This window comes from Coptis chinensis, chromosome 6 (genome assembly GCF_015680905.1).
Source record: "Coptis chinensis isolate HL-2020 chromosome 6, ASM1568090v1, whole genome shotgun sequence".
NCBI lineage: Eukaryota > Viridiplantae > Streptophyta > Magnoliopsida > Ranunculales > Ranunculaceae > Coptis > Coptis chinensis.
In genome coordinates, this window is record NC_141461.1 from 69356480 (window position 1) to 69368013 (window position 11534).

An 11534-nucleotide genomic window follows, 5' to 3' on the forward strand; every position below is an offset into this window, starting at 1 on the left:
TGACAAGTGTTTACTCTACTCTTCATATACTTCAACTCTTGACTGGCGTGTCCATGTGGTGTTGAGGTTGTGTATTTTGCTGTATATGTGGACATGATATTGTTTTACCCAGCTAAATTTACACACAATATGTACTCGAAGCTTGCTTTACACAATTGAGAATTCCCAGTATGATTACAACATACTCTTCTAATTTGCAGTAAAGCGGTAAAACTTGTGGTGGTGAAGATTGAAGCGCTGCTTACATTGGAGAGGCTGCTAAATCAGAAAAACTGAGCTCAACTAACTAATTCTGATAGCTCCCTTCTTGCTGTATGTATCAACGTGTGCATGAACTTGGTAGCATCACAACTGCAAGGGTTGGGCATGGCTGCATGAGCTAAGAATGGAAGCTTTCTCAAAGTCCTTCCACTCAGTCCCTGGATAATAATTCAAACACATGACGAAAGAGGTGAGCGACAATCATAACTTTAAAGAGTGCTAGGCTGTTAAGGTTGTCTGTTTCTAACCTCACAAATTTCCGCTGCTTCAAGTAATTGCTTAGGCAGATGAAGGGCAGTGTTAGGCTCTTGTCTATCACGAACATTTAGTTCTTGTCTCAAGCTTTCATAATTTGGGAGGCATAGGCGATCCTATAAATGCAGGATTTCAAGCAATGTATATTAGGATTTCAACCTAGGTAATCCCTTAAAACCTCCACTATTCATTGACCAGAGAACTAAAAAGTGCTGAACATCAGAAGAGGTAAAAGTACCTCAGCGAGAATTCCAGTTCGTATAAGTTCCTGTATACATGACCTCAATATTTCATAACGTGCTTGCACAGTAGGAGGGCCCACATACGCTTTAATATCTGCTCGATCAACAAAAGCAACATCTGCAGTATGCAAGATGGTGAGTGTCAAAATCAGAAGAAATAAATTAAGCGTGACTCATGATCCTACTCGAGACATGTGAAGACTTAAGCTGAAAAGAAGAGATGCTTGGATTTTTAAGCAACAACTCTCCTTGGTAAAAGCTTATGACACAATATATAGAGAGTTAGAGACAGCAAGCTTTCAAATTAGTATATCTAAATTCTTAACTACCTATGGAGAATGTGGTGCTTGTAGGAACTGAGTATTATATGTCTACCGAGAAGAAAGCTATATTCCTAAGAAAAATCTGACTTCAAACTTTCAAAGGCCCATGCACTCATACAAACTAAATTATAATTGAAGAAAAAAGTTACTATAGTGCAATACCAAAACAGTGTAATATCTTAGGCATACCAATTGCAGCTGTTATATTTGACGTTGTTAAGATGATCACATTAGGTGAGGATTTTAACTTGTCCATCTGAGTAAGTAGAGCGTTCACGACCTGAAAAGACACGAGGATATATTCAGAAAGCATTAACCTTCTAGGTCAAGTTTTTATGTGAAAGGACTACAACATGTTAGATATATGCAGTAAGCGCAACTTCATTAATACCGAATAGAGTCAGAAGGCTCAGATCCAGACAAGGCCGCCTTCCTTGCAGCAGCAAGGCTTTCAACTTCATCTGTAGCAGTATTTCATTGAGGATAAATATCAATCTATGTTTATGTACAGTTGTTTCAGTTTTCCATGAAGACAAGATGACAATTAAACAAATTTTCGGATATCTCCGTATTAAGGTCCCGCAATCAAAACAACTAGAGCTTAAGGATAAATTACTTGCATAAATGTATAGCTATCTGTGTACTACTTGCTCACAAACACATAGATTTGCAGTCTTAATTTCAGTTTTTACCAATTTTGGACTCTGTAAATCCTCAGTGTCTGGTCCCAAAAATGAAAATGTTGGAACTTTTACTCTTTTGTATGATTTCTCATATAAACCAATATATATATAGATGAAGTGATCACCCAAGAATAGTTTATTTGCTACTGTAATGTATGACAATGATCGATGGATGAAAAAATAGTAGTCCACATAGGAAGGGAGTAACAGTTAGAAGCCAAATGGAAAGCATGTTCAATCATTTACAAACTAAGCTCACCAATCAGAACGAATACCAGGCTGTTTTCTTCCTCCACCATCTCTTGAATTTTCTGGAAAAGTTTCGCAACCTGAATGAAAGGATATAACGTTTTAAATAAAAACCATAATCCACGCAAAGTAATAGAAACATTTATATGGGACTATTAACATATAGGTGTGAATGGTGGACGAACAATAGGTGGATAGTGCTTACGAGAACTGGTATTAAGAGAAATAACTATGATTTGCATCAATAAGCATGTTGCCTGAAGTCCTGAACAAGTGAGATGGATAGTTTTGAGCATCTGACAAGTATATGAGCCGACTAATGGCGCTTCAAATTGACCTTCCTCAATAGTGATTCAGATTGAACACCTTCTTCCCTTTTTGTTGCATGGATAATTGGAAATACTCGAGTCAAAGGAGCTTAAGTGGAGTGTGCTTTTTCCGTGGTCCACTCACCAAGTCTGAATGACGTAAACAGGATAGTGCTAAATCCTAAAGGTGATTACGTGCAATTTTTTTAAACCAACTATAGGGGATGACGCTAACTTTGAAATGACAATCACAACAAAATAACAAAATGAAACAAAAAACAAACAAAATAACAGTAGTCAGAGTCATGCCCTAAGAGCAACTCCTATCGTTCCAGGCGATGGAAGGCATCGGATTACATCAATAGCTGATTTCCAGTGGAGTAAAGTGTAAACCCAATTGTGCATTGCCATCTCTACAGCGTATTACCCTCTCCAACTTGCGCCTTCATGGTAACCCATCAAATCTTTCCGACATATCCCATGGAGAATGTCACGAAAGTGGCAGTGGTTGTGTTGTGTAAGCTTGGATAACAAGACATGGGAAAGGCCACGCTTGGATAACAAGAGTGTCTAGCTGTTGTTGCTATTTAAACTTGGCAGAGAAAGGCTGGAATAAACTCTAAATTGAAACAGATTCAATGGCAGTTGCTCAATCGTACTCAAAGCATTATGTCCCTTGGTGGTGCTCAAGGAAGACTAATTGGAGGAGAGATCAAATATCGCGTTCAGCCGACTTTTCAGCCAGCCAAGGATCTAAAATTATTATATATGGTGTGACTGTGAAAGCAGACCAAAAATCATCCCTAGCCTGGAGAAGCCTTATAGTACAAATTACAGATGAACTCGAGATGAGCATTTCCTCCCTAGACACATTGTAGCACTGTCCCTTTACCAAAATAAAAAATGAGATGCTTAACTTTTCTGCAGAAAAACTGGAGATGCTACGTTTAAAATGTTGAAGATGGTCAACAAAATTGCAATTAATCACCTTTAGCACAAATTTGTTTACATCATTCAGGCTAGAAGGCTACGTGCATCAGTGCATGAACCATTTTAAACAACACCATGAATAGGTCCCTTGACTCTTTGACAAAATTGGGAAACAAGGGGACCAATCAGGCAATCACAGGATGTGATTACTGTGACATGCCATTGAGGGAGGTCACTGGAACCGCTCTTAGCCACATTATCCATGTGCCAGATACTCAGATCCTAATAACTATCTATCTCACTGGTTTAGTGACTGTAGTCAACTATTGATACTAGTTGATATCCACCCTCAGCCTCTCTCCACTTTGGTAACCTCCTCAAATATCATCCCCATTCTCTGAAGCAGTATTAGCCTATTCGTGAAATCTCAATTTGCTACAGTTTTCATGGTCAATTTAACTTTGTGTCATGAAATCATGTTAAATTGTTGGAATGATAATGCATCCACATGCGATGCACATGTTCCAATTAGCTGTCTCGTATGTGGCTCCAGAAAAATTTGTTGATAACGTTAATTAAGCACATCATGTATGCCTTTGTAAACTCCACCAACATACACCATTAAGAAAGTGTATGCAAAGATTCAAGCAATCTTCATATGTTGATTAAGAAAACTTTCGTCCATCAAAATCTTTCCAATTCAGGAAAAAAAAACTCCCACTGTAAATTCGCAAACTCTTGAACCCAATTCTCCTTCATCAGCCAGCTACATCCTAGACCCTTTTTTTCCACCATTTTTTCCTCACTTCTCTACATTAATTAAACCATACGACATATGATCAAGAAAAGAGATTTTCCAAATAATAAACGCTAGAAGGCCTGCACCAAGATGAAATCCACCAAAATTACTTTTGAAATGCTGATTCTTCCATTGCTTCTTGAAGATATCTACACTTATTTTACTTGTCACTAATTCACTATACAATTAAATTAACATAGATAGTTTTCAATGAAAGTCTTCACTGCTGTCAACTACCTATTCCTTTTGCCCAAATCCCATTTTCCCACTCAAATGCATTCCCATAAGGTTCTCATCCCTTCGACACTCCTTCTGAAAATATTCCACCTCAACTAGGGTTCAGTTGGCAATGCAACCAAGTGTCCGCAAACCGACCTATGACCATGTGACTGCCACCTGACCCGAAGTTGAAAATCCTGTAAATAGTCCTCTCAAAGGGCACAAATCTCAAGAGATTTGTAGCATATTTCCCCTTTCAGCTTCCGTCTGCGTACATGGTGTTTCACCTACCCAAAGCCAGAGAACAATTCTTGGTCATCACTCCCAGTTTTACCCTTAAGACCTTATCCACCCAATTCAAACCTGTTTTTCATCTCAAATGAGTATCAACAAAAGATTTATGAAGGACGTATTTGCTTACCTTGTTGAGATGTAGGAGTTTTGGCAGTACTAAGAGTCAAAGTATAAGAGTCTTAACTTAAGGAGTAGTGTGTATGTGGCGGGTTTAGTCCACCTAGGATAGATAGAGTGTTGCTCTTGTTTACTCCCTATATAGGGAGACTGGGAGAGTGTGTACTTTGTACGAAAAAATTTGGAGTTGTTGGGGAGTAGTGAGTTTAAAGTATAAGAGTCTCAAGTCTCAACTCTTAGGGGCAGGGTATATGTGGTACTACCACATGCAGACTACAAAAAACATCAACTCTTATACTTCCACTCATTACACCTAACTCTCTAACATCTTTACTAACCCAATCTACGTAAAATCAAGTGGTTTCGTCAACACAATCTTATCGAAGGGAACACTACCAAAAGAAGATAATACAATTATAGATGCAATTTGCAATAATGGAGGAAGAGCTTGTCTCCATTGGGAAATGTATGATCTTACAATTCAACGCTGAAAAATAAAGTAGACCTCGGGTTTAAAGGTATTCTATATGATCTATTTTCTTCTAATGTTTTGGATAACAAGGATGGGCTTCAATTATTCGGGTGGTAAGTTTCTGAGGCTTACTGATATGGATCATTGAACAGATATAGGATCTATCTTATTTTAACTTGAACTTTGAGTCTTTGACAATTATTTTTAGAATTATTGAAGAGGAAAAACCTGAAGTGAGCTATTCCTACCATCCCCAACCAAATTATATCGATAACCTTCGCTTGGAAGACCTCCAAGGATAGATCCATTACGATCTTTGATGTGATAGTAATGCATTCTGCGTTCTGACTACCTATTAGCAGTGAAGAGTTATGCTTGTTATTGTCATTAACAGTCCCCATTGTCCATAATAAAACATTCGCTAACCATCTCTTCTCTTTAATTAGGTAGACTGGAATCCCCCTCAAATCATATATCTTTAAAAGAATATATATGTACCACCTTTACATAACCATCTATTTCAAGAGGAAAGACCTGAAGTGACAAAATTCTATTGATTACCTTCATGGAAGACCTCCACGATAGGTATACAATTTTTTGTGTGATCATAATGCATTCTGAGTTCTGACAACCTTTTAGCAGTGAGGAGTTATACGTGTTATTGTCACAACAGTCTCCATTGTCCATAATAAACATTCCATTAACCATCTCTTCTCTTTAAGTACGTAGACTGGAATCCCTCTCAAATGATATATCTCGTAAGGAATATCTATACCGCCTTTAGAAATACATAACCATCTTTTTCAAAAGAAAAAAAACGAAAAAGGCCTACACCTTCTATGATAGTCACCACAACTACAATTTAGCTTCACATACTGGTTCTCCCATTGCTTCTTGAAGTTATCTACACTTCTTTTACTTGTCACCATTCATCATAAACAAACCTAGATAGTTTTCAATGACGGGGTTCACTGTGATCTACAATCAACTACTAATCCTTTTACCCAAATGTCACATTATCAGTCAATTGCACTGTCATAAGTTTCTCATCCATTGGACACTCCTTGTAAAAATATTTTTCCGCTGAATAGTGTACTCTCTTCTCAGTTTCTACACAACTTCGGAAATCAACTTTGTGAAAACAATCTAACAAATTTTTTCCGCATTCAACCATTCACATGTCTTCAGCAATCCTAGTTCCTTCAAAAGTTCCATAAACTTCATCATTGTTTCAGCATTAGCATGAAATTCACAGTATTTTAACTCTACGGAATCATGTGTGCCTGCCATAATTCTCGTAAAGATATCTCTATCCACACAAATTTTGAAGTCAGTAGTCACTGAGAGTGCCTTCAGGCCTTTAATACATTCCTCTGATATTCCACTTCATGTGTGACATTCTCCGTCCCCACAATCCTTGTTTTTTTATTAATTCAAGGTGGGGATCCTTTTTAAGTCTCAACAAAATCATTCCATCAATACCAATTATCCTTAAGTTGAGCATGTAGATCAATATTTGTATTGCTAAAAGTTAAAAGGACATGAAAAATTATTCCCCCAAACACGAATAGTAGACACATCTTCTGAATGCGTTTGTTACACATATAACATACCACAACAAGTAGATGAAATTTGAGGCACCACCTATGTTTAAAGTAATTCAACTCTGACCACGCCTTATCCTCTTATTCTCTTAAAATGAAAAAAAGAAAAAGTGGAAAGGAGCAGAAAAGCTAGCAATATTGCAAGAGTCATAGTATGGCAGCAACATACCAATTTCCCGCTCTCAGAAAACCATTTACTGAATAGTGAATGTGCATTGACCTCAACCAATTGACATTGCGGGTATCTAATTTTGGATTAGATTGAAAAAAAAAACAATTACTGAGAAAACTCAAGTTGGTACAAGCACAAGCTGTTTAAAAGCATTTAACAAATACTTAAAACAAACCTGGAACTAAAGCGTATGGAAAGCTTTTGGGCCAGAGCTTTACACAAAGATGTCTTTCCAGTTCCTGGGGGTCCATGTAATAGGATGATACTGCAAAAAACAATAATAAGATCATGGCCTCAAAGATGGGTTATTTTCATTGAAACATAATCGTAATGAAGTAGCAAAAGAAAAATTAAATCAATATATTAATATTAAAGCTCCCACAAGGGGTATTTTTCTAGCTCTCTTAAAATTCCACTTCAGCAACTTAAAACACTTCTCCTTTTAGAAAAAACGGGAAAGACTTCTCCTTTTAGAAACCTACTTCAAACGGGACTTACTTTTGCTCCCACAAAGGGTATTTTTCGAGCTCTATTAAGACTCCATGTCATCTCCTATTAAAATTGGAATTCCTCTCCCTATTAAAAAGGGAAATTCTAGCACTTTTACTTAAAACGGGAATCCTTCTCCTACTAAAACAGTCTTTACCCCAATTAAAAACGGAATTTTAAAGCTCAATTAAAATGATTGTTAGAAAATTAAAACGGGGTTTCAACTAAAACGGGATCCTTTTTTCCGATCCCAATTCAAACGATTGTCATGAAATTTGTATATATTCTTGAGCAAGTTTCAAAAGAGCCGGTGCGTATGCACGGGCCTACATGCTAGTCCTATTGTAATCATCACTACACCACAAAGAATATTCAAATTGTATGGATGAAATATAATTCTATAAACACTCTCAGAATATCAAGCACTTGGGCCCAACTAAGAAAATTGTATAAGCAACTCTCCTAATGCACATACTAAGGGTGGTATGACGCATACCATTATAATCAAGACAATGGAAAACTTAGGCTAAGTCCAATGGTGCGCCGTCCCACCAAATATGACGAAAATTGTTATCCCATGGTGCGTCAAAATACTAACCCGCCAACACTATCACTATTAATTTACCTATCTATACCAACAGTTTTAGCGAGATGGCATCTAGTCTGTACGCTAGCATGAATGGCGGGTAAAATGATATTGGGCTGCACGCCTCTCCCAATGGCAGGTAGAAAGTGTTTGTTAATATGCCACACGCCAAATATGTCCCACACAATATTCCATTTTACTCAATTATTTTTCTACCGCGTACTATTTTCCATTTTATTCATTGGGTGAGGAGAGAGAGAAAGGGGCAAAATTGGGAGATTCAATTATTGAATATGTGTTGCATGCCACTAGGAGTGGTGTGTGGTAATATTGCCTTGATTTGAGCTATACGTCATTGGGAGAGGCGGCTAGGAATTCGAAACCATTGGGTGCGACTTGCACCATCCTGCTAACATTATCCCTGTGCTATTCTGCTATAGTGGGATACTGCACAAAACCATTGGACTTAGCCTTAGAAGGCGAGTAATGTTAAAGAGTAAAATGGCATTCATCCATATGGATATATGACCCTAAAGAATTAACTTTGGTGTGTGACATGATAGATTGATTCTATGAATTCAGAACATTTGCAAATGACAGAAGGTCACAGAACGGTGAATAATGGATATGATACTGACAAATATTTGTTACGTGAGGAGGCCAACAACATACTTAGGATCAAAATATGTGTGAAGTGTGTGTATGCTTTCATCTGTGCATCTGAAACTAAGAATTTCAAGTATGAATTTTTTAAGAGTTATCTATGAAGAAATCTTATGGATTTTACAGCATCATTTCAGGTCATCGTAGAATGGAATCATCAAATTCTACATTAAGTCAGTTTCAATTATTTATCATGACCAAAGTCAGACTATCCTCTCACTAAGGAGCTGTTTGATTTTTTTTCTGATTTGACATCCGATCTTTTTAGTGAAATTAGATTGAAATATGACCAAAAGAAAGGATCGGTGTAGGTTTGACTGAATAGGAATAGAATCAGGTTCACAACAAGCTGATCAACAATCAGCTCAAATTTGAAAGGAACAGCTCTTAAACTGCATGCGAGATGATATATATACAATTAGATATCCTACTTTAGAGCAATCTTTTTATGTAACCAGATATCCAATCAGAAAAAATATCAAATGGACCGTAATTCTTCTACCAGACCTAGCAACTCATGAGACAGAGTAAAATGAATATAAGAGCATAAGTAAGGTGTGTGAAGAGGCCAACAACATAATGAGGATCAGCAACTTGTAATGTGTACATACGCTTTCAAACTATGCATACGAAACTAAAAAGTAAATCTTCAAACATGAATTTTTACAGTGTTATCTAAGAAGATATCTTAAGGATTTCAAGGAAGCACTTCAATTCCGGGTACACCTGGATCCTTAGATTCTACTTTAATCTCATAGACCAGCTTCTAATATTTATAATGATGACAAAGTCAGACTAGCCTCTCAATAATTCTTCCTCCAGGCCTCACAGCTCATGAGAGTATAATATATATGATAGCTTCAGTAAAGAAATCATCCTACTTGTCTTAATCATTCATATAATTAGGCTGTTCAAAAAATTAAAATTCAAATGACCATTTTCAATCTTTGATACTGAAGCATAAAAAACACCAAACAGACTTTGTGAATCTTCATCACAACAAATTAGCAGGCATTTAATTAACCGAGAGGATAAAACTCCATCACTGAGAAAGAAGCTCGAATTTATTATCCCACCACTGAAACGAAGGCCAAATAGAATCAAAGACCTCTCATTATCCCATAATGAGACACAGACGTCTTTGATCCTCCGATATCTCCCAATGACAAGAATAAAGTTTAACAAAAAGTTCATCAAGCTATTCGTGTATACTTAAGAACGTAAAATGACTAAAATTTGACAAAAAAAGTTGGCAGTGGTACAGGATATTATGGTGTTTGGCATGACATAGTTATACGCAATAAAGCTTCAATGATAGTATCAATAACTGGGATAAATATTTTAAGATCTGCATCACTAAGTTGGATTATATTTTGACTCCCAAGACTCCTATAAAATACTAACACAAACTTAATCTATACTTGGAACCTTCAAATGTAGCATATCACCCACAGTATCCATGAACTTGATAGAATTTGCTTACCGGTTCCACGTCACGAGGAAAGGATCAACACCTTTATCAGTAAATAGTAAAGCACTTGCTGCATATCTTAACAACCTTTGCTTGAGGCCAGGTTCATAAATCAAGCTGAAAAGGTAAAACACTTGCACGTTACTGCTTGCATCAGCTCCAAAATTCATATAGCCAGAAAGTGAATAGTAATACAACAAACCTTTCCCACATCCCATCAAATTCTTTTGCTGGAAGAATCCATCCACTAAAGGTAGAAAGTTGACCGTCTTCACTTGATTCGTCACCTGGTCCCTCTTCACTGAGCTGTCAAACAACATCAAAGAGACCAGTTTAATCATATGAAATATAACTAAAGTAACTTTTTTCTTGTAATATTAACAACAACGGCACAGTAACAAGTATACTCAGTACCTGAAATACATGTACGGCAGGTTTAACTTGCCAAAACAAGAGAATATCATGATTCTCCACCCATTCATCTACAAAATCATTACTCTACACATTACAAACAATAATACCAAAAAAAAAAAAAAAATCATATTCACAAGTTATAATAAAGCAAAGCATACCCGTATCACAAATACATATCCTTTGTACATTTTCTAATAGAAATGTATCGTCATGGGGCACAGAAACAGGTCCATCCGTATAACTCAAACTCCTTTGTTCAAGCATTCTACAAAAAAAAAGTAATGTGTGGTATTTGAATTACTTTAATTAAAGAAAATGAAATAATTTACCTTTCCACAGCTTCTTTCACATCACTGATTCGAGCTGTACTCGATACTTTTAAACAAACTTCAACTGTACAACAACAAAAAAAAGTGGTTAAATAAAATAAATGAGGAGAGAGAAAAAAAACAAGTGTTATTTACCAGAAACTGAAATCTTGTCTTCGTTAATAAGAGGTAAAGGAAGTGAGGATTGAGAAGACATTTGTTCTGGTGGTCCTACGTTGTTGTTGTTGTTAAGTTGCAGCGGAGGAGGTGGAGATATTTCTGTTTCCATTGGAGTAGAAGTCATTTTGAATTTGTGATTTTATCAACCCTAGAAACTCTTTTTTTTTTTCCTCTCTTTTGAAAAAATAAGCGGGACTGTGACTAGTGAACACGTGTATGGTGTGGAGATTTTCCTGGACCCAGGACCGAATGTTCCAATCTCGACTCCTGTTTACATTTTGTTTGCCACTTTGTATTTTATTTATGTTTTATGTTGTAATCTGTTTAAAGCTATGTTAACCTATGTTGTATTAGGTTGAAGCGTTAATGAAATTGTTTTTGTTTAAAGGAACGGCTTGTTTTTGTTACTTTTATTTTAAACCTCGTATTACTTATTGAATAAAGTGACACAAGTGTGTGTCACTCTTTTAGAACATTAAACTGTTGTGACAAGAA

At 36.5% G+C, this 11534-nt stretch overlaps 1 protein-coding gene across 1 annotated transcript; it reads right to left on the reverse strand.

Moving 5' to 3' along the window:
- Positions 1 to 11303, reverse strand: LOC147494177 (pachytene checkpoint-like protein). Its single transcript, XM_086566780.1, has 14 exons — positions 11016 to 11303; positions 10881 to 10944; positions 10710 to 10816; positions 10552 to 10619; positions 10340 to 10443; positions 10150 to 10254; positions 7104 to 7193; positions 6926 to 7001; positions 2024 to 2093; positions 1472 to 1542; positions 1271 to 1361; positions 755 to 876; positions 510 to 632; positions 1 to 419 (listed from the first exon to the last, which is right to left on the reverse strand). The coding sequence occupies exons 1-14, from the start codon at positions 11161 to 11163 to the stop codon at positions 279 to 281; spliced, it is 1380 nt and encodes a 459-aa protein (XP_086422906.1). The 5' UTR covers positions 11164 to 11303; the 3' UTR covers positions 1 to 278.
- Positions 11304 to 11534: the final 231 nt, after the last annotated feature.